Source organism: Arvicola amphibius, chromosome 1 (genome assembly GCF_903992535.2).
Source record: "Arvicola amphibius chromosome 1, mArvAmp1.2, whole genome shotgun sequence".
Lineage (NCBI taxonomy): Eukaryota > Metazoa > Chordata > Mammalia > Rodentia > Cricetidae > Arvicola > Arvicola amphibius.
This window is the reverse complement of record NC_052047.1, coordinates 132,709,231-132,736,732: the sequence shown is the minus strand read 5'-3', so window position 1 is coordinate 132,736,732 and position 27,502 is coordinate 132,709,231. Positions and strand designations below refer to the sequence as shown.

Sequence of the window (27,502 nt, the reverse complement as noted above, 5' to 3'; positions counted from 1 at the left end):
TCTCTTTGATTACCCATCAGAAGCAATTCTTAACGCCAGATGAAAGGTACTCACCAGAAGCAGATTTGCCTAAGGGCCGGAGAAATTCTAAGAACTGGTCTGCTGAGGGCTCTATGTTAATTAAGCTGACATAAGTCCTTTTATGCCTCAAGATTGAGTAGAGACGCGCGGGACATGGCTGTACTCACAATCAGTTGGGGCCACAAGTGTCCTTAGCGGAGGCCTTTCAGCTCTGGAGTGAGGTCTGAAGGACAAAGGACCCCAGGTTCTTTCCGAGGCAGACTCTGCCTATAGCACTCGGAAGGAGCAGCCTAAGGGTGTTGGCCCAAGAGCAGCAGCAATCTGCTAAGCAAATACTGTGGGGTACAGAAAAAGTGTTCCTCACGACCTTGGTACGAACAAACATATCAATGCAGGCTCCTAAATGCACAGGTCTGAAGACACGCAGCAATGTGTTTCTACAAGGAGGCTGACTGGGAGATGTAAATGTGACGGCTGTATCCCTGACCATTAAGACCAACAAACTGCAAAACAAAATAGCAGTGGGGGAGAGTTGCCACGCCAGGTCCGTGTTAACAACTCTGAGTTACAATTTCATTTAACCCACACAGCAGCTTGGCAGAGGAGATGCCCCCCCCCCCATGGTATACATGGAAAATTGTTCCCAGAAAAGATCTAGCCCAGAAGGAGGGGATGAACTGCAGATGTAAGGCAAGATCAAGGCCTGGCACTGCCTCGCTCCAGAGCTGCTTTCTTTGCGTGCTGTCTACACCGGCCTCTCGCCTGGGCAGGTACAGGTCTCTTTCTTCCATGCACCCTAGTCCCCTTCTTTCTGAACTCCAAGTGGCAGACAGAGCAGTGGCTTAGAGATGTCATCTGTGTGGATTTTTCTGACATCTGTGGCCTGGCCTTCATCTCCTGCTCTATCCTATACAAAGCTACCTGGAACCTGGAGCCTTTCTGCCCCTCCCCAGAAATCTCAGAGAAGTCCCTCTGGCTTTGACTCCCAAATTACAGCTCTTATACAGGGTCACCTAGTATTAGACACAGTAACCATCCCTGGGATTGATGATAATTTCCTTCCCTGGAAGCTGGACCCTTGCCTGCTTTCAACACTGTATGTACAATGCCTGTCATATGGCAATACTCAGTAGATAATACTGTGAAAGAGATGGACATATGAGTAGATGGATGGATGGATGGGTGGGTGGGTGGATGGATGGATGGGTGGGTGGGTGGGTGGGTGGGTGGATGGATGGGTGGGTGGGTGGGTGGGTGGGTGGATGGATGGCTAAATGGATAGATGGATGGGTGGATGGATGGATGGATGGATGTAGATGATGGGTAGATGAACAGATAGATAAATGGGCAGCTGGATAGACATATGGGTGGATAGAGGGATAAGTGGACAAATGGGAAGATGGATAGGTAGACAGATGGACAGATAGACGGATGGATACAAGTGAACTCAAATGAAGGATAGTAAATATTCAGTAATGTTCTCAAATCAGTGTCTCACTTGAAGATTAGGAAGTGTTTTTCTCCCCTAGAGCCACAGCATTTCTATAACCTACTTGTCTAAGCCTCTTGTTTTACAAATGGGGAAGGCACAAAGGCAAAGTATTTTTTTAAATGGTTCTTGGGAAAGTCCTGGTGAGGCGGTATGCCTGAGCCCCAGGCCCTGTGTCTCCCGGCAGGTTACATCCATTATAGGTGTATAGCAAGTAACTTATTAGCAACTATACAGCCCAGATGTCTGCGAATGACTTCTATTCATAAATCAACCTAATCCAAAGATTAAAAGATCTCCCCATATAGCATTGTTACCATTACTCATGGCATTCCAATGCTCTTTCTGGAAAAGAGGAGCCAGGGCAGAGCGGAAGCAAGTGAGTTAGAACAGGCCTGGGAGTTGCCAGCCCTGATTCTTGTCCAGAGATTGGGGGCCATACTGAGGCGGGCATGAGAGCTGTTGCCCAGGTCTCCACACTCCTGCCTTGGCCATCAAATTAGACACCACCTCTTATCAGTTCTTTCTTACAAAGTCTCAGTGTGTAGCTCAGGTTGGCCTCGAACTTGCAGTCCTTCTGCTTAGTCTCCCTAGTTCTTGGATCATGGGTGAGTACCACCATTTATATCAAAGTGAACTTTTATATCATTTCGAGATCAAGGTGTCATTAACTCATCCACCAGCTAGCTTCATGCAGGGGAGGGAAAGAAGAAAAGAAAATTGAAAAACGACAACTTAGCCAGGTTTCTCAGCAACTCTCCCACGGGCACCTAAAAGATAGAAGAGTGACCCAGTTTCATGACTTGGGCTAGAACTTCAAAGAGGCTGAATTGTTACACACAAGAGCTACCCACTGCTGGGACCGTCAATGCCTCTCCCATCTCTCACATACTGTTCTTCACACGCGTCTAGATCCAGACTTTCAGGGATCGAATCAAAAAACCAAATGAACCACCCCCTTAGAGAAGCCATCTGTTTGGGTTATAAGCCTTGGCCTTTGGTAGACCACAACATCCATTTTTATTCATATCAAAGAAAAGTCTTTAAAGATCAGATAAACCCAAATCAAGGAATGTGGCAGAATATTCATCTAAACGTGAGCATGTCATCCATTCAAAGGCAAACCCCGCCAGTCATTTATGGAAAAGTGTGATTTGCTCCTAGAATTGGATTTTTTTTTATCTTGTTACCTCAAGGGTAGAAATTCTGGTGAATGCATTGTTGCCCTGTGCCTTTTGATAGGACTTTCAGGGTGAATAAAAACAATTTGTGTGCTGCAGGTAATGCAGTGCAAAACAGGGAACATAACGGAAGCATCTCTCCGTGACTGAAAATCTTGTGTGCATGCGTGTTTATGTGTATATGGCTACAGATGAGGACATACATGTGTGCATAGGTTTGTGTGGAAGCCAGAAGGAACCTCAAGTACTTTCTCCAGGTGCCTTCCATGTTGCTTTGGCTTGGGGTCTGCTTTGGTTTTCTTGGAGAGAGTTGCTTGTTTTAGTTGTTGTTTTGAGATAGGCTCTCTCAGTGGCCTGCAACTCACAAAGCAGGCTGGCCGAGTGGCCAGTGAGTCCCAGAGATCCTCTGGTCTTGGTATTGGAATTAAAAGCATGCACCACTTCCACCCGTTTTTTTTTTTTTCCAGTATGTGTTCTGGGGGTAGAACTTAGGTCTTCATGCTTGCCTGGTAAATAACTTGCCAACTGTACTCTGTGTGTGTTGTTTGTTTTTATAGGCTAGGGCTCAAACCCAGGCAGGTGCTCGTCCACTGAGTATTCAGAGAATTCGCTGCCTTCTCCCAAGCAGACGCCACTTGTGTACTTGTTTACTGAGCGCAAAATGTGACGAAGAGATTCCTCTTTATCCTAAACCTCAGTCCCGTCTATTGTGCTATTTGCCTCCTTGTACTATGTGGTAGGAAAGTGGGAGGCCACGAGTCCACATCACTGGGAACCAAGCTGCTTTGATATCAAAGTCATAAAGACATCCCAGCCTCCTTCCGGGGCTGCCACAGCTGCGGGGCTGATCTTGGAAAGATTAACTGCTGTCGTGGTTGGCATCTGAGACCGTAAACAGACCCAGGGGACTGCACATGCCTATGACACAAGGACCTTTTAGAGGGAAGAGAGAGATGCACTCCAAACCACCCTTGTTCTTTTTCTTTTCTTTTCTTTTCTTTTCTTTTCTTTTCTTTCTTTTTCTTTTCTCTCTCTCTCTCTTTTTTTTTTTTTGCCTAGAAGGATCTCCTCACTCTTTCCAGAACAAGTGCCAGGGGTTTTGCTCATCTCTAGTTACAAACCAAGTTTCTTTCTGTCTTAGAAACTGGACAGGCTATTTCAATGTTTTCAGAGTGCCTGAGCTGCTGCAAAATGTCATAGCGAGAATTACTAATTAGAAAAGAGTTCTCTCCTGCACAATAAAGCTCTGAAGTTCACTGACAAAATAAATAGATAAATAAATAAACAAGAGTTCCCAGTCACAGGAATGGGACTGCTAAACGTGACAGGGAAGAGAGATGGCAAGCCCTGCAGAGAAGGAAAAGCCGCCCTGCTGTCCCCAGCCTAGGGCTGGAGATGGTGACGTGAAGGCTAGAGGCAGTGAAGACTGACAGTCTCCCTTCCTTGAGGAGACAGAGGTAGGTGTCTAGGGAGACCAAGGCAGCTAGAATTCCCAGGCCAGAGTGAATACTAGCACGGAGAAGGCTGGACAGAGAGAAAGTTCTAGAAATAGAGAGGTCCCGGACTGGCATATGCCCATACAGAGATCATCTGAAAGGAGATACATGGAGCAGACCTCAGAGTCGCACAGAGCTGGGAATGGCTCTGGTTCCCACCATCCAGAGTGGAAAATGTCTACGGCTCACAGGGCATCTGTCAGGGGACCAAGAAGGGCTTGGTCTCCATGGTGGGAAATGAACCCGCACATAAACATGGCAGTGGCCCCACCTTCCAAAGCGAGATTTGAAAAGATTGAGCTATTCCAAATAACTGTCCCACAGCAGAGTTCAAGAATATTTATAGAAATATAAAAATATCTACTCCCCAAAAGCTTAATGCTCACAATGCCTGGCATGCAAAGAATCAGGGACAGATGAGCCATGATGAAAAGAAAACACAACTTGTCAAAACCGACCCGGAGTTCACAAAAGCTATCACAGGGCTCAGGGCACAGCCTAGTAGAAGTGCTTGCTTAGCATGTACAGGGGCCTGGGATTAATATTCAGCTGCATGGAAATAAGAAAACTGTATTTGATATGTCCACTGGGTTAGAGGAAAGTCTGAGCCTCTCAAACACAGGCATGAGAGGGGAAAAAAAAAAAAAGACCCAGATCTGATTTTCAGGGGTAAAAGCAGTCACATGAATGAAGAACACACTGGTTGAGAATGGTGGATTCAATGTTCAGAGACAGAGGCCAGTGTCCTTGCAGGGGCTACAATAGAAATGTCCAAACAGAGGACAGAGACTAAAGGAGACGCACAGAATCATGGGTGAAGTGTGGGGTGGCTACCCGTGGGTCAATATGTGTGTCACAGGAGTCCTCAGAGAAAGACAGCACATAGAGGACAGTTTTGAGAAAATAAAGGCCGAAAAGTTTCAGAATTCACTTTAAACTATAAATCCATATCACGGTCAAGAATACCTGTTATATGTGCAGGAAACAACAAGAAACCGCACCAAGGTATATCACTGTCAAGTTGCTTAGCACTAGTGAGAAATAAAATAGGAAAAGCAACTAGAGAAAATAAAAGAACGAAGTTAAGGATGATAGCAGATTTAGTATCAGAAATAAAGTAAGCGGAAATAGAGTGAGGTAACGTTTGATAGAGAAACAACCACAACCCCAGCGATAAACCTGTCTATTGAGAGTTCTTTGCTCAGAGAAATATCTTTCTGAAATACAATTTTTTAGACAAGTTAAAGCTAAAAGAATTAACCAGCCAAGTACGGTAGTACAGTGTTTTTAGTTCCAGCACTCAGGAGGTAAAAGCAGGTGGATCTCTGTGAATCCAGGATAGCCAGAGCTACACAATGAGATCCTGTCTCAGAAGGAGGAGGAGGAGGAGGAGGAGGAGGAGGAGGAGGAGGAGGAGGAGGAGGAGGAGGAGAACCAATAGATTTACTGTTGTTTTTATTGTTGCTGAGAGTGGGTACTATGTAGCCCTGACTGACCTGGAGCTCAGAGATCTGCCTGGGGTTAAAGGGGAACTCTACTTCCCCATGCCAGATTTATCTTTCAAGAAATGTTAAAGGAAGCCCTTCACCAGGAGGGAAAGAATGCCAGATGATGGCCAGATCCTACAAAATAGGATCAAAGTACAACAAACGGGCACTGTGCACATATTTTTCCCCTTTATAGTCTAAATCTCATTTAAAACATAACTAGTTGCTTGAAGCAAAAGAATCTATTGCCGCATTTGCAACATACACAGGAATAAAATGTGCTATAACAATAGAAGAAAGGGTAAAAGAGGCAAAATGGGAGTTTGCTCTTTTATTTCTTTTATGAGATCTATTTTTATGTTGTATGCTAAATTTCTGTACCTTTGTCTGTGCACCATGTGCATGCAGTACCCTTGGAGGCCAGAAGGGGGCATCAGATTTCCCCTAAAACTAGAACTACATGCTTGCAGTTGTGAGAACAGGCAGTTATGAACTGATCCTGGGTCCTCTGTAAGAGCCAAGGATCTTAAACACTGGGCTGTCTCTCCAGCCCCTGGAAGCTTACTCTTGCAAGCCGCTCCTAATGTATATGTGATGCTATCCCCTCACTTCAAAGCAGATCGTGATATGCTAACAATACATATGCTAGTTCCTAAAGCCACCATGAAAAACAAGATTTGTGGCCACTAAGTCAAAAGGAGAAAAAAAAGTCACAAAGATAATCAAAACAAAAGAGATGGATGACTAGAAAACAACTCTAGATTATTTACTGTAGACTACAGAATCAAGTCAACCATTTAATAATCACATTTAATATTATTACGCCTCTAATTAAAAGGCTTACATTTTTCAAAGTGGACTAATGACCTAGACCCAACTATACTTTGCCTACTTACAACAGTGACTGTTAACCACTGATTTTTTTTTTTGGTTTTTCGAGACAGGGTTCCCTGTAGTTTCTAGAGCCTGTCCTGGAGCTAGCTCTTGTAGACCAGGCTGGCCTCGAACTCAGAGATTTGCCTGTCTCTGCCTCCCGAGTGCTGGGATTAAAGGCGTGCGCCACCGCCGCCCGGCTAACCACTGATTTTTTTAAGTACATATAAGTTAAAAGTAAGAATGGGAGGCTGGATGGAGCGGTACACACCTTTAATCCCAGTATTTAGAAGACAGGCAAGCAGGTCTCTGTGAGCCTCAGGCCAGCCTGCTCTACATAGTGAGTTTCAGACTAGCAAAGGCTACATAGTGTGACCCTGTCTCCAAAAGAAGGAGGAAGAGGAGGAGGAAGGGTATACTATACAAATACAGAGAAAGAAAGAAAGAAAGAAAGAAAGAAAGAAAGAAAGAAAGAAAGAAAGAAAGAAAGAAAGAAGGAAGGAAGGAAGGAAGGAAGGAAGGGATCTATGTTTATCTTACATCAGACAAAACAGATCTTTGTGCAAAGAACACTATAGGCATAAAGATCACTTCATAATAAAATGGTTCAATTCATCAAGAAGATATTAAAATTGTCTAAAACTCTATGTACCTAATAACAACAGAGCTTCAAAATACAAAAAAAAAAAAAATCAAAAATTGACAGAACAGAAAGGAGAAATGGGGTGCCAGAGCAATGGCTTAGTGCTTAAGGGCTCTTGCTGCTCCTGCAGAAAACCTGAATTTGGTTCCCAGAACCCACGTCAAGCAGCTCACCACCACCTGCAACTCCAGCTCCAGGGTATCTGACCCCCTCTTCTGGTCTCTGTGGGCACCCACATACCCGAATGCATGCATGCACACTCACGCATGCACACACACACACACACACACACACACACACACTCAAATAAAAATAAAATAAATATTCTAAAAGAAAGAAAAGGAGAAGTTGCCTCTTGTGGCAATTGTGCCGTCTATAATCCCAGCACTTGGAGGTGAAGTAGGAGCATCAGGAGTTCAAGTTCATTCTTGGCTGAGCACTGAGCTCAAAACCAGCCCAGGCTAGTTGAGACTATCTCAAGACAAAAAAAAAAAAAAAAATGTGGGCAAACAAAAAACAGGGTGGGGTGATGGAGAAACGGACAAAGCTGTATTGTAGTCTGATGTGTCTACTCTGCTCACTTTCTTAATAGCCAAGTGAACAAGTAGGTGGAAAATCGTTCTGCCTGTCCAGGCTCTGACATCACCATCATCCTGCCTGACCCAATCGACACCAATTATTAGAATATCTGTATTTGTTTGTTTTATGTGGATGTGTATGCCAGAGGATGGTATGAAGGGGTCAGTTCCTTCCACCATGCGGGTTCTGAGGATTCAGCTCAGATTGTCAAGCTGGGCAGCAAGGGCTGTTACCCTCTGCGGCATTGCTCTAGCCCAAATGTAGCCCAAGCTGGCTCTGAATTCATGATCCTCTCATCTGTGTCTCTTCAGCATAGCCTAGGGCATGTGCTCCTACAATGGCTTAAATAGTACCTGTATTCTTACTACAAGGAAATGATATTTAAAAAATAATAAATAGCAGAGCATAAAAATCAAGTGCCAAGCCACCCCCCCCCACCCACACACACACACTACCATTTAATCCCATTACTAGGAAGTTAAGAATTAGCAAAACTGCCGGGCAGTGTTGATACACTTGGGAAGAAGGCAGATTTGTGTGAGTTCGAGGCCAGCCTGGTCTACAGAGTGAGTTCCAGGACAAGCAAAGCTACACTGAGAAACCCTGTCTTGAACCCCCCACCCCCCCCAAAAAAAAGAATTAGCAAAACCAATCAACCAATCAATGATGACAGAAGTCAGGAGAGCTGCCACTCTTGGGCAGGAAACTAACTGGGAATGAAAGAGAGAACATTCGGGTGACAGACAAGATCTCAGCCTAGGTTTGGATGTGATTACATGGGTATGGAGCGGTCTATGTGTTCACCAAATTCTCAGGGCTAGATATCTGCCAGTATTTATTCTATACCAAATCTTTTTTTTTGAGAAAGGGTTTCACTGTGCAGTCCTAGCTGGCTAGCCTAGATCTCACTGTGTAGACCCAAGCTTGTCTTGAACACACAGAGATCCACCAGTCTCTAAGTGCTGGGATTAAAGGTGTGTGCTACCACAACTGGCTACCAATTTAAAAAAAAACACAAAAATAAACTTTAGGGATTCCTGAAAGGATTAGCAATGGTCAGGGTCTGGGATGGGGGACAGAGAAGGGAGTGATGACTAGGTGAAGCCCAGGGGACTGTCAAGGCAGGGAACTATTCTGTATGACATCACCATGAAGGGCACATGACACGACAGGCCTGTGAAACCCATAGCACGTGCGTCATAGTGATCCTTAGTGTGTGTGCTGGACTGCAGGGAACAACAGGGCTCTAGCATTAGCTCTGTGATGGGAACAAACATACCAGTTAATTCAAGATATTCACAAAAGCAGAAACCATATAGAGGGAGAGCAAGGTGCCTGGGGACTTTCTTTTTTTTTTTTTTTTTTGGTTTTTCGAGACAGGGTTTCTCTGTGGCTTTGGAGCCTGTCCTGGAACTAGCTCTTGTAGACCAGGCTGGTCTCGAACTCACAGAGATCCGCCTGCCTCTGCCTCCCGAATGCTGGGATTAAAGGCGTGCGCCACCACCGCCCGGCGCCTGGGGAGTTTCTATTCAGTCTTTCTCCTCCTCGTCTTCCTCTTTATCCTCCTTCTCTTCTTTTTCTTTTTTTTAGTTTTTAAAACCACTGTGGCCCGTGCCTATAATTTTAAAAATATTGTTTGTATGTATGTAGGTAGGTATGTATGTGTGTGTATGTATGTATATGTGTGTATGTGTGTGTATGTATGTATGTGTGTGTGTGTGTGTGTGTGAGTGTGTGTGTATGGGGGTGCACATGAGTGCACTGTACCAAACTCAAGTCCTTTGCTCTTAACTGCTGGTCTATCTCTTCAGCCCTTACATTGTCTTCAAAACTTTTCTGTACATCTAAAACTATTTTTAAAATAGCCTATTATTTTAAAAGTATATATGTGTGTGTTTGTGTATTTGTGTATATGTGAAATGTGTTTATATCTACATACATACACACACGTACATATATATGCGCAAAAAATGTAGCTTTCTCACAGTTGAGAAAAGAGCTAGAAAACACACCCAGGAAAGCAAGGGAGACATTAGCATTTTGAGCGTCATTATCTGTAGATAGGAAAAACAGAGAGGCTTTCTGCTCTCCATTCCCCTCTGTGTTCCCAGCTGTCCCAGAGAATGGGTATTGTTTCACGAAGGAAAAAGACTCCCTTTCCTCTTTTCAAAATTTAAAATGGCCTGCTGCCCCAAAAGGGGAGAGAGCAGACCCAAGGCTCCGTTCCAGCCAGCAGCTGAGACCTGCTTAGCCACTTCCAGCCAGCGTCTAGGGCGCCACCAGGTTACGCGCGCCTTCCCCTCCCCTCAGGGTGCCTTCTGGCCAGCGGTAAACAATGAGTCAGAAGATGGACAGAGGTTGGCTGACTCTTCCCCTTAGGCAGAAGCCAGGATGTTGGAAAGATGGCTGGCAAGAGAGTGCAGTGTGCTGGGGACCTGGGGACCTAAAGAACTGACCACACAGCAGCTCATAACTCAGGTCAAATCCCCTTAAGTTTTCTCTAAGACCCGACTGTTTACAAGAAAATTAGACACTAAGGGTTGACTGGGTCTTCTGCTCCCAAAATATACTTTCAGGCCCTTAGGAAAGCAAGTCTGTGGTTATGGGACTCGATTTAGTTAGGGTGGCATCGACCAGAAACGCTTCTAATTCCATCGTGTTCCCTCCTGTCTGTGTGAGCCTCGGTGGGCTGTCCAGCCTCTCAGGGTTCCCTTGGGTCATCTATAAGCATGTATACAGAATTGCTTTGCATGGGGATATGTTCAACCTTGGACCTCATGTCTAGCACACAGCAGCCATGTTTGCAGAGAGCAATAGGAGACACCCTTGCCTTTCAGTGAAGCCCATTAATTTTATTTTTTTTTAAACTCGTGGCCACCTATCTCTACACTGCTTTTACTCAGACACAAAGGATTTTCACTTGAAGCAGGAGGCTGTCTTATGAAAATCAGCTAGGAAAAAGATGGTTTATCCAGTGCTCATATGAGTCTGTCCTGCTCAGAGGAAGCATCTAGGCGCTGATGCTACAGAACTGACAGGGGCATGGGTGTTGCTTCATTTACCCAACACACAGGTAAATCTTATAATCAGGGAGACTTAAGACTACCACTCCCCCCCCACCCCATGAGTCCATCTACTGTGATCCATCCCAGCCCTGCTCCATTCCTCTGATCCACAATATGGTTTAAAGTCACTGGAATAAGAATGTTGGCATGAGCTGGTCTATCTGGCAATAGCTATATAAATTATAGAAACCACAGCAAGGACCTCATAGGATTTGAGCCTTAATTTTCCCTTAAATTGTCACTCTTCTGATATAGGATTCCCCTCTGTATGCTAAGAAAATGTTTTATTACCATTGGTTAATAAAGAAACTGCAAGAAAGTGCTTTGGCCTATGGCAGGGCAGAATAGAGCTAGGCGGGTGGGGGAGGGTTACAGGGGACTAAATGAATGCAGGGAGAAAGAAGTAGTCAGGGAGATGCCATATAGGTGCCTAAGGAGAAGAATGCCAGAACCTTACCAGGAAGCCACAGCCTTGTGGCGATACACAGATGAATAGAAATGGGTTAATTTAAGATGTAAGAGCTAGTAGGAATACGCCTGAGCCATTGGCCAAACAGAGTTGTAATTAATATAGTATCTGTGTGATTATTCACTTCTGGGTGGCCAGGAAACCAACATGAAGTCTCTGCTTGCACTCTTCCCTACTGCCAGGGGCTTGCTTAGATAAAGACCAGCCCAGGAATCTTCCCAGCTAATGTGTCCTTCTCATACAGTCTTTCCTCCACCACGTCTAAGTTGATCCCTTTCTCCACACTTGCTTGCAAGCATACTGCAGGGTTGTTTTGGGGATTCTTGGTCCCAAACCTTAGCATCTTTGACTCACCATTTCTACCCACCCCTAGGGAGCACTATAAGATCATAGGGTTGTTTCTCAGATACATTGGACAGGATTATAGACTGGCCCAAAATTTACATCACACAGACCAGGCTGGCTTCAGATTCACGGATGCTCAGAGTCTCTGCCTATGGCATTAAAGGCATGTGCCATCACACCCCCCACAATAATTTGTTTTATAGGGCTCGCAAATGAGAATGTAAAATTAGCAATCAATCATACTTGAGGCCTGAGCACAAGTGACCCCACCCTTGCCAGCTGTAAACAGTAATTTGCTGAGATTATGAGCCTTGTCTACAGTCAAAACAAATGCTTTACCTTCCTAGTGACCTTCTTACAACAGAGTCCTTTGACCTTTTGACTTATTTTTTTAACTAGACTATAATCCTGGCCAATGTATCTGAGAAACTATGTTACAATCTCATTCTAGAAGAAGAAGGAGAAGAAGAAGAAGAAGAAGAAGAAGGAGGAGGAGGAGGAGGAGGAGGAGGAGGAGGAGGAGGAGGAGGAGGAGGAGGAAAGAAAGAAAGAAAGAAAGAAAGAAAGAAAGAAAGAAGTTCCTTATGAATGCTATGAACAGAGCCAGCAAGGTGGCGCAGCAGATAAAGGCACTTGCCACCAAGCCTGATGCCATGAGTGAGTTTGATCCCTGAGAACCATATGGTCAGAGAGAACCAGCTACCACAAATTGTTCTCAGGCCTTCCTAAGTGCACCATGGCACAGCTACACCCCTATAAATAAGTGCCATTATAAAAGAAACACTCAACAATGACTTCAGGAGCCACCAATATTGTCCCATATAACTAGTTATATAACTAGTATTAAGGTAGTCACATATATACCTGTCCTTCCTGAGGATCCTGTCTTTGTGTCTTGAGTGTGTGTTGTTTCTCTCACGAGCATCTTTCTGATCTATAACACACACGCTTCAATCTAGTTTATTTCATCTTTAAAATGATTTATTTTTACTTATTTGTATGTGAACGTGTGCATCTTCAGAAGACACACTGGAGTGCTGGATTACCTTGGAGCTGGAAGTATAGGCAGTTGTGAGACACCTGATCTGGATGCTGGGACCTGAACTCTGGTCTTCTGCAAGAGCAGTAAGCATGCCTAACTGCTGAGTCACCTCTCCAGCCCCTTGAATATCTTTTAAAATCTGTTCTCACTAAACTCTAACTTTGCTTCATATTGTATGTTCTGTAGCATAGTCAAAGATCCTGGCTTCACCTGAGTGGAAGTTTCTCCAAAAAAGCTCCGGGACTCCTGCCCTGCTTCCTCCACTGAGGCCCCATAGCTCGGCTCTTCTATGACGGTTATGTGACAAGGTCAGCTGCATTTTGTAGGGCTACCACTCTTAATTGTTGGCACCAGTCCAGATGCAGACATCTGGGCCGGCTGGATTGGGTAGACAGGGGAGCAGGCAGGGGTGTTACCTAGATTAAGATAGTGTTACTCTGGGGGGGGCCCAGGACTGACTTCCCTCAAGAACCCAAATCCAGGCAGGGATGGACACTTAATGAGTTTGGACTATGTAAGGTCAAGTTATAACAGTGACACCGTGTGGCAATCAGGAAGAAGGCAGTTGGACAAGCTCCTCTCTAGATTAGCAACCTACCCCGGGGATTCCATGTAAGCCCCTGGATCTTCTACAGTTCCAAGAGTGGGGTGGGTCTTAGTTTTCATATTATTTTGTTAAAAAAATTTACTTTTCATTTTACATACCAACCCCGGTTCCCCCTCCCTCCCCTTTTCCCACCCCGACTCCCGTTTTCCATCCCCCATCTACTCCTCAGAGGGGGTAAGGCCTTCCTTGGGCAGTTGTCAAGGTCTGGGATACCAGCTTGAGGCAGGGCCAAGCCCCTTCCCCAGTATCAAGGCTGAACAAGGTATCCCACAGTAGGGAATGGGCTCCAAAATGCCAGTTCATGCACCTGGAGGTGCCACTGCACGGGCTGAGAGGGACAGTTCTTTTTTTTTCTTTTTTTTTTCTTTTTTTTTTTGGTTTTTCGAGACAGGGTTTCTCTGCAGCTTTTTTAGAGCCTGTCCTGGAACTAGCTCTTGTAGACCAGGCTGGCCTCGAACTCACAGAGATCTGCCTGCCTCTGCCTCCCGAGTGCTGGGATTAAAGGCCACCACCGCCCGGCTGAGAGGGACAGTTCTTGAGGCAAATCAGTGGACTTTCTACTGTTAATGAAGGTCAGGCAGTGCTCCAAGTCTGTGTCCCTGTCTGTGGTGTAGCGATAAAGTCTGAGCTGAGAGACTCTTTGGTGATATTAATTTGTGCCTTTTTCTTTCTACATTCTCCATATTTACTGAGGATATGGGAATATGGAGAATATTTGCTGGCTCTAGCCTCCCCCCTCCACCCGCCAATCAAAGGGTGCTCAAGTTCCCCCTACCCAAATCCACAGTGTATTCTCCCAAATACTTTAAATCATCTTGATTCTTTTTAAAATCTGTCTGTCTGTTGTTTTTGGACAATGTCTGGCTGTACGCTCTGCTGTAGCCTACCCTGGCCTCTAACTCATGGTGATCCTTCTGCCTCGGCTCCAAGTGCTGGGTTCAGAGTTCCACTCCACTATGACTTACTAGATTACTTATATCTAACAATAAAAATAGATATCCCACTATATTGTTTGGGGAACAATTTTTAAATCTGTGTATGTTCATTATGAGTGCATTTCCCCTGTCTGCAGGGCACTGTATTCATAGATGCAGAGGCCAAAGGATAAGGAGGGCAACTGTTTTCCTCCCACACCCCAGCCACTGCAGATCTTCCTGCATTTCTCACCTCTGCAGCTTTGGCAAGGAGAAAACACAGTCAGACTGTTTACAGAAGCTGTTCCTAGCTTCTGTAAAACCCTGTATCCTTTCAGGGTGGATGCTGGTTGTTCAACTAGGGCCATCAAAGAAGGCAAATGGATTTAAAGACGAGATAGCAAAGTCCTGGATGGGGTGGGGACGGAGGTGGGGTGGGGTAGGTGGGTAGGCGTGGGGGGGCGTAATGGTGAGGATCCCTCCCTTGGCTTCCTGACCATGTTCTGACGCTCAGAGGTGTTTTGTGGGATATGTGTACACTGTATGAAGATGTGTTGCTGTGATTGGTGTAATAAAAAGCTGAATGGCAATAGCAAGGCAGGAAAAGATAGGCAGGATTTCTGGGAAGAGAGAGAGAAGAGGAGGAGGAATCTAGGCACACGGATTTCATCAGAGCAAGTTGGATACACCGTCCTGAGGAGAGCCATGTGGCAGAATGTAGATTAAAAATACAGGTTGATTAAGTTATAAGAGCTAGTCTAACCTAAAGGTCAAGCTTTAATAATTAATAATAAGTCTCTGTGTCATTATTTGGGGGCTGGAAATCCAAAGATAGTCTTACAAGAAAGCTTACTGCAAAGGTGGATGAATATTGAGGAAGCAGCCTCAAGAGAATGGTCATGTGGCAAAGGTTACAGGGAGACAGTATAGTCATGGGGTCAGTGGATAATGTGGCCGGACCAATAGATATCTTAGTGGTGGTATGGGGGAGTAGAGATCATGTGACAACCTCAATATACCAAACTTTAGACAAGGGATATCAGTCTGGGTATGGTGGTGTATACCCTTAATCCCAGCACTTGAGAGGCAGAGACAGTTGAATCTCTGTACATTCAAGGCCAGCCTGGGCTAGGATGACCAGGTCTATGTAGAGAGAGGCCATCTCTCAACAAATACATACATACATACATACATACATACACACACACACACATACAGTGGAAAAGGAGTGTCCCAAGGACAGCAGTTGTGGGAATTCCTGCCAGCCTGGCAGAATTAAGGATCTAGAAGCAAAGCTGAATTGGTACAAAGAGAGCAAAATTTCATTTGGTAGCCATAGCTGATTTGGTGTGCTGTCTGGCACCTGTGTGCAAGTGAGTATCTCACTGCCATTCTTCTGAGTGAGGCCAAGGCTGCTGTGACCCACACAGAGCCTAACCCTTTCTCGCCTCCTATAAACATCCTGAGTGCATGAAGGATACAGGGCCAGGGTGGCTTTGGGATGAATCCCAGCTTTGCGTGGGGACAAGCATTCATTTAGTGAGGTCTGCCCTGTTTTCAGCTGTGACTAGGATGTTGCCTGTTTCTAGACACCCACCATCTTTTTCATAGCCAGGTCACATGCCCACGAGAGACAGTTCTTCAAGGGAAAAATAATAGTTGACTAACACCGAGGAGCAAGCAACAGAAGAGCCTTGAGGTACTCGGAAATCCATCTGTGATGCACATTGAGAACGTGTCCCCTAGTCTCCTCAGAAACCCCAGGACTCCCTGAGGATGAGACAGGAAAACCTGGACCTTGAGTCTCAGCTAGCAGTGGGTTCCCGGGTGTGGGATGCCACAAAAAAATAATAATTCTATTAGTCTCATGTCATTGGAATCAACCTACAAGTCTGTATAGCTCCAACTACTAAAAGCTTTGCCCTGTTACTCGGATAAGAAGTTTGTGAACATGGAACAGCTGAGAGAGATCTGGAGGGGGACAAAGGAGGCCCCCATGCTGAGACAACAAAGGTCAGATGCAATGCAAAGTGTCACTCCTGTGCCCAGACTAGCGGGGTATACCTTTGATCGCAGTTCCCCAAAAGCAGAGGTGGGTGGATTCTGAGTTTAAGGGCCGTCTGGTCTACATATAGAGTTCTAGGCCAGTCAAGGCTACATAGTGAGACCCATGTATCCAAAAATAATAAAAAAAAAATCACTCCTGTGACCCAACAAAATACTATGCCCCATCTGACTATTCCCCTAAAGAAGCGAATGTTCATGCCAAGAAGAAGCGAGAATTTCCTCTGGGCACCACTACCCAAGCTACCCAGAAAACATTCACTTTCTCAGCATGGCAATTACCTGCCTCCAGGGGCCACTTTCACACATCCAAAGTAAAACATTACCACTTTTTACGTGGAGGCTTAAAAATGCCTGTGACGAAACATGCCGTGACCTGGTTTCACTGTCTGTGACAGGGACTGAACACTTGATTTCCAAGTCTTGGTCCTAGGAACTCCTGTTTTTTTCCATCAGAGCCTGAAATTACAGGCTCTGGGAGCTGTCTGAGAGGGTTACACCAACCAGATCCAAGGCCTGTTCATGACTTGAGCCCACAAGTGGTCCCTAATGAACCCCACTGTGCTTGGCCTGTGTCCCTGCTGGGGACCAAGTTTTCACATCCACTGGCTTTCAGCTTGTGAATATCTCTAGAATTGAGAGTGCAGAACACTGGGTAGAAAAAAGGTTTCATAGGAAGCCATGAAAACCAGGCTTGTCCATGGTCACAATGAGGGGCCACTGACCAACGGGCTACACTTGAACTGGCCACATGCCATGGCCACAATGTGGCGTGTTGACTTCTGGAATCTATCCACCAGCCTCCCTGGGTGGCCTGAGGAAGGGCTTTCTGGATCTTGTGTCTGTGGCCGAGTGCCACACCTCTCTCTACGGCCTCCACCCTGGAGTACAGACTGCACATAACCACATATTAAGTCCCTTGGAAGCCTCACTCTTTCTCATTTTTAGCTCTGATCCTGAAGCTAAACTACTTGAAACATTGCTGGAATCAAAATGTCTGGTTACGAACTTCATCTTTGGGCAGAAAAACTATGACTTTTCCAATCCCTGCAGGCTTAAGTCAAACTCAGTGTTCCATGAATCATTGGTCTGAGAGCGCACCCCTTAGACTCCTCACATGACTGAATTTCCCAGCGCAGATGCAGTAAAGCAGGGGCTGGGACAAGCAGTGAGTGGATCATGCTGCAGGCTGCATCTCCCCATGCTCCGGAGCCAGCTCCCTACCTGCAAGCCCCGCTTCCAGGAGAGTCCCCTTGCTTCTTCTGTAGAGACTGACTCTTCCCAGGTGGTTGCGATGATCTTGGACTCTGAACTGGTGAAGTCCTCTGAACCAGAAGGAAAAGATATCAGGAATAAAGTTAGGAATCTGCAAAACCACAGCAATAAACCGGGCGGTGGTGGCGCACGCCTTTAATCCCAGCACCTGGGAGGCAGAGGCAGGTGGATCTCTGAGAGTTCAAAGCCAGCCTGGTCTACAAGAGCTAGTTCCAGCACAGACCCCAAAGCTACAGAGAAACCCTGTCTCGAAAAACCAAATAAATACAATGCAAAAAATAAAAAATGAGAATAAAAAAATAAAAACCAATAGTGACTGGGAATGGAGATATGGCACTAGAGGTAGAACATTTGCATAGTATATACATGGTCCTGGGCTCAACCCCTAGCACTGGTATAGAGAGAGAGAGACAGAGACAGAGACAGAGACAAAGAGAAATAGATAAAAATAAATTAACAAAGCAGTGGTGGCACACACCTTTAGTCCCAGTCCTGGGGATGCAGAGGCAGGCAGATCTCTGAGTTCGAGGCCAACCCACTCTATAGAGCAAGTTCCAGGATAGCCAGGTCTACACATAGAAACTCTGCCAAAAATAGAAAAAAGAAGGAAGATAGAAAAATAAAGTATACCTTCTTTCTCCAGGAACCCTCCAGAATTTGATAGCTATCACCAGTCTTGGCTTGCTTTCGTTTCTTCCTTCCTTCCTTTCATGTCTACATGTATGTACATACATCATGTGCATGTCTAGTGCCCACATAGGCCAAAAGAGGATATTGGAGTTACAAATGGTTGTGAGCTGCCCTGTGGGTACTGGGAATTGAACCTGGATCTACTGGAAGAGCAGTCAGTGCTCTTAACCACTGAGCCATCTCTCTAGCTCCCACTCTTGGTTTCATACTGAAGCAGTTATCCTGCTAGACTGGAACTGTGTGTTTGAAGACAGCTGTGTCACCTCATCTCAGCTTTCCATGTGTCCTCTATATCCTCTCAGCCTTGCTCACTTGTCTGTCTGATGGCAGAGCTCCTGTGGACCACAGGCTATCCCGTGCATGTCTTGGGTTAGTGGCTCATTGAAAAGTATTGCTGTGGTTTTTGTTTTTTTTTTTTTTTTTTTTTTTTTTTTGGTTTTTCGAGACAGGGTTTCCCTGTAGTTTCTAGAGCCTGTCCTGGAACTAGCTCTTGTAGACCAGGCTGGCCTCGAACTCAGAGATCCGCCTGCCTCTGCCTCCCAGGTGCTGGGATTAAAAGCGTGCACTACCACCACCTGGCTTCACTATTGATTTTTAGAACCAAATCATACAAGTATCAGGTTAAGAATTTAAGTCACAGAACAGAACAATGAAATGTTTTTCCCAACACTTGATTTAAGTGATACTTGCTGAGGCATAGTTCAGAAATCAGGAGAGGGCAAGAGGCTCCTGTAAACCCCAAGCCATACTTCCAAAGGCAGTCATTGTGTTTTGTCTTCCCAGGAATGGCCTTGTACCCCCATCTCCCCCTAAACAGTGCACCCTTTGGGGAATGATCTGCCTCTGTTTAAGTGTTTCACCTATGCCCTCTGACCCTCGGGGTCTCTTAGAAAATGTAAAGCACGAGGCCCCTCGCCCACCCACTAGAGTGTGAACAGGCATAGGTATGGTCTGGTCCTTCTACGGGACTCCTTGAAGGAACAGAGATGTTCGGGTCTGGTGGTGGATGGATTTCTGAGCACCTTGAGCGTAGTCATGGTGGAGAAGGCATCCTACAAGCAAGGGAGGGAAGACCATGTAGAACAAGATGAGCACTCACCAAGGAGAGTGCTCTGGTGTAGCTGGACCCATGGATCCATGCTTACAGGCCCATCTAACTAGAGGTGATTGGAAAAGGTGTTGAACTCAATATTTTACCTTTCTGGTACAAGTTGGACATTTTTCACACTACTGTTACTTGGTCATCTTGGAAGGAAGCAATGCTTTCTGTGGACAAATGAATCTGAGGTGCTCTATTTCATAGCCCTCTTTCAGAAACCCACAGAACGTGTTAACAACTTAAAGGTTCGGGGGGGGGGTCCTACATGAAATAACTTACTGGATTTCACCTTTCTTTCTTTTTTTTTTTTTTTTGTTTTTCGAGACAGGGTTTCACTGTAGTTTCTAGAGCCTGTCCTGGAACTAGCTCTTATAAACCAGGCTGGCCTCAAACTCAGAGATCCGCCTGCCTCTGCCTCCCTAGTGCTGGGATTAAAGGCATGCGCCAACACCACCTGGCTTGGATTTTACCTTTTTTTGAGGCAGTCTTCTTATGTAAGACAGGTAGGACTGAAATTTGTAATTTTCTGTCTCTGTCTCCCCAATGTTAGGTTTATAGGTATGTACCACCATGACCAGATTAATTCATTGAACTTTGACTCAGAGTACCCAACTTCCTGACAACCCCGTGTTTGTGACCCACCTGATAATATCTCATAGTACTCATGGTACCAGAAGATACTTTGGAAGGCTGTTAGCTCGTGGCTTCCTTCCTTCTGCCCTTGCTTATTCAATTTAGAAAATGATCCAAATCCTCAGAATAAGATGTCCTGGTGCCTTTGCCTTTATGACTGGGAAGATAGCATGCTTCAGGGTCAGAGGCATAGTTTGAGAGCTGTCTATGCCTCTTTAGGGTGTTCTCACCATCATGAGGGAGTGGTGAGGATGGACACTAGACTCTGGACAAGAAAAAATACTGCAGTCCCTGATGCTGACTGCTGACCACCTTTCTCTTCTCAGTGGCACTGTCCTTCACATGGCTTAGACAGAGGGACTTCCTCTGCCCCTGAACTTCTCTGGGACAACTAGAGACACAGAAGCCCTCCCACAGACCAGTAAATTCATCAACTCAAACCATGGACCCTGCTGTAGCAGAACATGTGATAAGCATCTCCTCTCAAATATTCTTGGGGAAGAATTGTTTTCACTGGTTGTTGATTTATTCAACCACCCCAAAAAACATTTGTCAAAAGCCTACCTAGAAAGTGGGCAGGGGAATGCTGCTCACAGGTTAGGATGACACACACCAAAAGCATGGTTGGAGGGTGTAATATGAGGGATGCCAAAGAATGGCTCCCACTGGAGGAATGGCACACAGTCTCTAGGCTCTCAAGGGGGATCACTCTGTGACACATGTGCATGTGCATTCCCCCCCCCCACTCCCCTCCCCACTAAAAAAAACAAGAAACAACCTTTAGGCGGGGGATTTTCCCCCAATCCCCCTCCCCCTAAAAAACAAAACAAGAAACAACCTTTAGGCATGGGACTTTGAAAGTTAATTTTGGAGTTTTGAAGGACAGAACATGAACCTTCTACCCTCTCTGAACCTGGGGCTCTTTTTGAGTTCTCAAATCTCCTGTTACATGGCCATTGCCTTTCCCTGACTTTGCCTGCTTCCTTATCTGGGTTTATGCAATTGTGTCCAAAGATAAACCATAAAGAATATGTCACTAGCCAGAGCCTGGATGGTCTGGAGTGAACATGAACACTACAGTGTGAACTCTCCCTTTGCTTTAGCTGACAGACGGTAAGATGAGGAAGGAATGCCTGCCTGCCTATAACCCTAGCCCTTGAGAGACTGAGATGGGGGAAGGTGAGCTTGAAGCTACAGAACAAGGTCCTTTTTCAAAAGCAAACAATTATGAGCAAGAGAAGGAACAATGGCTCCTGTTCATGAACCACTCAGTAACAGAAGCACTGGGCTAACATCTTCTCATGAACTCTCAGCAAACCACACCATTTATAGAAAGATGCTGCCTACATCCTTGCTTTAGAGCCAGGGCTTTCAGAGGTTCGATAACTTGGACCACAGAGCAGGGGCCTGTTTCTACACTATGTGATTTTTTTTTTGCACACTTTGTGAAGTTGTAGTACTGTGAGTGGTTTAATAAAAAGCTAAACAGCAGGGCTGGAGAGATGGGTCAGGGGTTAAGAGCATTGCCTGCTCTTCCAAAGGTCCCGTGTTCAATTCCTGGCAACCAACCACATGGTGGCTCACAACCATCTGTAATGAGGTCTGATGCCCTCTTCTGGCCTGCAGACATACACACAGACAGAATATTGTCTACATAATAAATAAATAAATAAATAAATATTTTTTTTAAAAAAGCTAAACAGTGATAGTTAGGCAGGAGAGAATAGGAGGGGCTTCTGGGGACAGAGAGGCACATGGTAGATGCCAGCGAGGCATGGAGCAAGTCAGACGTACAGAATACAAGAGAGGTAACAACACATGGCAGAATGTAGATTATTATCTCCGTGTCATTACTGGGGAGACTGGTAGCCCAAGGAAAGTCCAACTACAAGGGCCCAAGTGGACCTGCTTCTCTCTGATCCCAGAGCTGGGACAGGACATTTCTTTTCCTGGCCACCTCAACAAGGGAGTGAAGAAGGAAGCAGAAAAAGCTGGAACCTGGTCCCCACCTTAGGGGAGGTCCCTGCTGCAGTGCTGGGAGTTGACAAAGTCCCCTACCCTGCTTGTAGGGCTCAGCCTCCCAATTGAGCACCTAGGGAACACCCATCCCTAGGGCAGTAGCAAGACAGTGCACCCTGTACTCTTCAGAGGAAGGCTCCTCATCTATTTGATAGCTCTACACTTTCATGAGTGGTTTTCTACAGTAACTCAAGAATCACAGTTCAAAAGGAGTGACACTTCTATGCCAGGGTCTTGAATGTATGATGATTTATTTTTATTACTTTTAATTGTGTGCACGCGCGCACATGTGTATATGGGTGCCCATGGAGGGATCTGATTCCTCTGGAGTTGGAGTTACAGGCAGTTGTGAGTCAGCCAATGTGGTTGCTGGGGACTAAACTCAGGCCCTCTAGAAGAGCACTCTTAACTGCTGAGCCATCTATCCGGTCCCAGGGTCTTAATTTTTTTTTAAATCACTATGTAGTTTTTGCTGGTCTGCTGTGCAAGTGTCAACCTGTAACACCCGCACCCTTCTCATTACTATGGGACCCGTGCTGAATACTCTGCAAGTAATTGTCAGATAGATCCCTTACCCCAGGGTCCTTGATCAAGTAACTCTGGAAATACATCAATTCATCTAGCAGCTCGGGCAGATACAACTAACAGAAGGAAAAGGAGGCCGACCGCAGATCTCTGTTCTAGCTAAAGGCAAAGCGGGCAGAACAAGGGCTCGGTCTCTGAAGGAATCAAAGGCTCAGGCCAATTTCATCAGCCCAGCTTTTCCCCTGGCACAGCCCAGCTCTCATAGCAGAAACCGGTCTGGTCAGAATTCAAAGAAAAGCCGCAGGACAGAGGCATAGCTCGGTGATGGCGCACAGGCTGGCGTGGGTTTAACTCTCCCTTTGTCAAAACAGCAGTAATTGCTGTCATGGTCCTTGTTGTCGTCATCATAAAATAAAGGCAACAAAGCAATCCACATACGTGGTATACAAGCTTTTCAAAGACACCCCTGTGACTCTATTTACTAAACAGACAATAAAAAATGTTTTACATTTTCTAGATAAGAAATGGGGAACTAAGGGGTTTGTCCCGGTCTTCTGACTGGAAGTCTGCTCTTTCCCCAGCAGTATTAACAACTGCCACATAGAGAACACCCTGCTATGGCAGAAAATAGCAAATGCATTATTAGATATGTCCTCTTAACTAGTCCACATATTTAAAACCATGTAATCCTGGTAAATAAACACACAGATAAACTGAGAGGTTAAGTCACTTGCCAAAGATCACCATGGAAGTGGTGGATTTGGACCTGGCTGGTCTGTGCTCTTTTTTATTCTAGAGACAGGATCTCTCTGTAGCCCTGACTGGCCTGGAATGCACAGAGATTCTTCTACCTCCACCCCAAGTGCTGGGATTAAAGGCCTGTACTGCCATACTAAACTCAGTTTTTTTGGTTTGTGTTTTTTTTTTTTTTTTTTTTGGTTTTTCGAGACAGGGTTTCCCTGTAGTTTCTAGAGCCTGTCCTAGAACTAGCTCTTGTAGACCAGGCTGGCCTCAAACTCAGAGATCCCCCTGCCTCTGCCTACTGAGTGCTGGGATTAAAGGCGTGCGCCTCCACCGCCCGGCCTGAACTCAGTTTTACTATGCAGTGGGAACATCTGCTTTACGATCTCTGCCATGTTACCATGTTCCTTCATGCTCCAGAACAACTGGACCATCACGACTAATGCAGCCCAAGACCTAGATCTGATGACTAGAGTCGCACCTGGCATGGAAGAGGCCGTTTAGATTGTTTGCTAAATACATGAAGCACACACATCTTATACCTATTCAATCTGGTAGCTACTTCCACAAGATGTCTTTGTTGTGTTTCCAATGGTGCCTTTGAATCCACCTTTCCGGTTTCCCTTCCTTAGCAATGGTCCTGAGACGACCTGTGTGCGGGATTCCTGCTGTGTCAACAGACATCACTGTAAAACCCCATGTCCTTCTAACGTTACCCTCCCTCCGCTTCCAAACTGCAGGCTGGAAAGGTTGGAAGCAGCACTCACATGACAAGCCAGCTGCCCAGTTGCTTCTTCACATCCCCTCTGAGCTGTCACTGCTTGAGTAAAGAAACAGCCTTCCTTGGCCCGGAAATACTCAGAGCCCTCCGTATAAAGCAATCTTTAGACAATGACAGCAACTTTCCAGTCCTAAAAGCATCCTCCATCAAGAGTAAAGCAGTTACCATTAAACATTTTTTCACCATTCTTACCTTTTAAATGTGCTCCATCTCTCTAGACCATGCCAATAAAATTAATTAAAGCATGCTTAATCAACAAGGCTAGATCTTCCCAGAGTGTCTACCTACGCCGTCCGCTCCTTGGATGAGTGTCTAGAGAGCAGGATAAGTGCAGGTGAATGCTGGGAAGTAGATCATAGGTCATCCCCATGGTACTAAGAGTCAGGTTTCAGAAATGACTGCCAGGCTGGCCAAATACGGGAGATGAGCACACGTCCAGGAGGCTGCCCGTCTGCTTGTCAGACAAAGGCAGCTGCGCACACCAGTTCTGATCAGCCCGAGTCCTTCCTCCGAAGGGGAACACAGGAAAGAAGACTCCCCAACACAAGCTGAGAGGACACCCCAAAATCAGGCAGGAGACACTTCAGTTAGGTTGGCAAGGGAGAAGCCCTCAGGGTGGGGTCTCAGCCCATTAGACGCTAGTCTCTAGTGTGGATCAGCATGATGGCCCAGGAGGGATTCACAGCTCTGGGAAGAGCAAAGAGGTCTGGGTCCTTGCTCTTCCTTGAATTGTTAGTGAGCATAAATTTATAGCGCCTGCACGCACATGTGTGTGTGCATGTGTGCGTGTGTGTGTGCATGTGTGTACATATGCATGTGTGTGTGTACGTGTGTACATGCCTCTCTGTGTGTGCATGTGTATGTGTGTATGTGTACATGTGTGTGTGTGTGCACACGCACACCTGTTGGGCAGCAAGAGCCCTGGTTCTCAGTAGCTATAAATGAAAGGTATCAGGTAAGGTGATAGTTGTTGTAGAAGCTGGTAGAGTTGCCACACGAGAGACTGCATTATCTGAAACTTTTCAATAAGTCTGAAGTACTCTACAAATTTAATTTAAAAAAGACATAAGGCTGGGTGTGGTGATATACACCTTTAATCTTGGGACTTAGAAGGCAGAAACAAACAGATCTCTGTGGATTCAAAGACAGCTTGGTGTACCAGTTCCAGGCCAGCCATGGCTATTTAGTTCAACCCTGTCTTAAGATAGATAAATAAATAAGTAGACACAAGATTTGACCTATAAACATTCCGTGTGGAGCAGGAAAGGGACTCCTGGAGTCCAGTGCCTTCCTGAGGATCTCTGGGCAGCTGATGGTTGAGGAGGAAGGGAGAAACATTTTCTTGAGTGCTGTAAGGTGTAAGGGTAGGGTACTCAAGCGCCTACAAACTATACCTCATCTACGCTTCTGTAAGTAACTCTAAACCCAGAGGCTCACCAAAAGAAATAGACATGGAAACGGGAGGGGACTAGTTGGGGGAGAGAAAGGGAATCACTAGGAGTAGGAGGGGGAAAACAAAGGGTAATGAAGGGTAAACATAAAAATACTATATTATATATATATACATACATATATATGAAAATAAAACCAAAGCTATTATTATATGTAATTAATATATATTAATAAAAAATTTAAAGACATTTCTTTTTTTATAAAAGGATTTATTTTTAACTTTTATTTATGTATATGTGTATCTATCCATGTGTATGTTACATACATGTAGGTACACGAAGAGACCGGAAGAGGGGGTTGAGTCCCCTGAAGCTAGAGGTACAGGCCATTGGTGAGTTGCTTGATGTGGGTGCTGGGAGCTGAACTCTGATCCCCTGCAAAAGCAGGATGTGCTCCTGACCACGGAGCCACCTCTCCAATCCCAGTGAAAACCCTTTCAAGCGCCCTTCCTTCTGACTTGTCAACAGTTACAGTACGTAATAGTTAGCTATGGTCACAGAGCTGCTCACTCCGGCTCGCTGGAACCTGGCTCACTGGCCACCCTAGTCTCCCCTGCCCCCTTCCCCAGCCTCCTCGTTCTCTGGTAACCTCCGGTGGACTCTTGATTTCTGTGATATCAACCTTTGCTGAGCCCGTGAGAGTAATACCACAAGGCATTGTCTTTGTGCGCCTGGCTCACGTCTATTACCCAAAGCGGTTCAGTTCTTTTCACCCATTTACTGGCTGATTTATTTGTTCATTCACTTGCCTGGTTTGCAGGTATGTTCCACAAGGTAAGGGTTCACCTGCCTCTCCTTTGGATTGGGTGGGGGTGGGGATGGTCTCCACAAATGGCCGTTGAATAGGAGTCTGTGCCTAGGTCTTAGGTTCTGCGATGAATCATTACAAAGTATCCTAAGCCAGAAGACCATACTGCTCCTAGCCTGGCAGAGGTACTCTTAGGAGCCTGGACCTAGGGCCCCAGGACAGCCTGTTTGTCATGAATCTGTCACAGATTTATGGAAGTGGGCAAATGCCTTGACCTTCTGATCGAACACGTAAAACTGAAAAACAATCGAGATGGAAATGTGAAGTGGTGGCTTTCTTCCAGCCTTGACTCCGAGCCTTAGAGACCTGCCATCTTAGACAGGCTGCGCTGCCTGGTGACCTGCATTCTCCACAGCAACTTCCTCTTTGACCTTGGGCCAGTCCTCAAGGATAGAAGAACTCCACTTGGAAACCAACTGGCCCTGGATTTATCTATCTATCTATCTATCTATCTATCTATCTATCTATCTATCTATCTATCTTGCAACTTGCTGGAGGCCAGGGTTGTAATTCTTACTCCTCCACTCATTCAAATGGCCGAGCTGATTAACAGCCAAGTCTCCCATTTTCTGCAAAATGTGAGCAATGCACACGGGCTGCTCACTCACGGGACTGTGAAGAAGCCAAAGGACACAGCTCGTGCAAACACCATGGGCGAGCTGTGATACCACGCGACTTCAGAACTGCCAGGTTGTGTGAGACAAATGCCTGGAGCACGCCTACCTGGCAGCCGCCTTCAGGGTGGAGTGGCTTTTTAAAGCAAATCACAACATCACCTGATGACAGACACACCTGTGCAGGCAGGATCAGGATTGTAGAACAGGCCTCCCCCTAGCCACACCCAGAAGCACGCACCCTCACAACCCCTCCAGAAAGCTCCCCTTTCTTTCAGCTGCAAACACCCCGAGCTGAAGCTATGAGCTCAGCTAACTGCATTACCGTGCGATGACACCCACAGCTGACACTGAACTGACTCTTTATAATGACAAATCATTTTGCCCACTGGCATGGAAGGTGGGGCCACCATGCCATTCCCCAGCCTCCGTTGAGGACAAAAGGCATCAAAGTCAAAGCCTTTGGAAGGATTAGCGCTGGCTCCCAGTGTCTGCATTCTCTCTTGCTGACAACACAGACCTTATTCAGCAGCTCACAGCCCATCGGCAAGCTAGTTCTCAAAGAGCCACATTCAACATGGTATTTCTAAA

The 27,502-nt window shown here is 45.7% G+C and overlaps 1 protein-coding gene across 1 annotated transcript in view; it reads right to left on the bottom strand.

The window, feature by feature from the left end:
- Positions 1-27,502, bottom strand: part of Tacc2 (transforming acidic coiled-coil containing protein 2) — a 194,192-nt gene that overhangs the window by 144,110 nt on the left and 22,580 nt on the right. The window contains exons 3-5 of the mRNA XM_042054163.1: positions 27,074-27,189; positions 23,974-24,139; positions 17,500-17,600 (exon numbers count right to left, since the gene is read on the bottom strand). Of these exons, the coding sequence (XP_041910097.1) occupies positions 17,500-17,600; positions 23,974-24,139; positions 27,074-27,189 (383 nt within the window). The remainder of the gene's footprint in view (positions 1-17,499; positions 17,601-23,973; positions 24,140-27,073; positions 27,190-27,502) is intronic.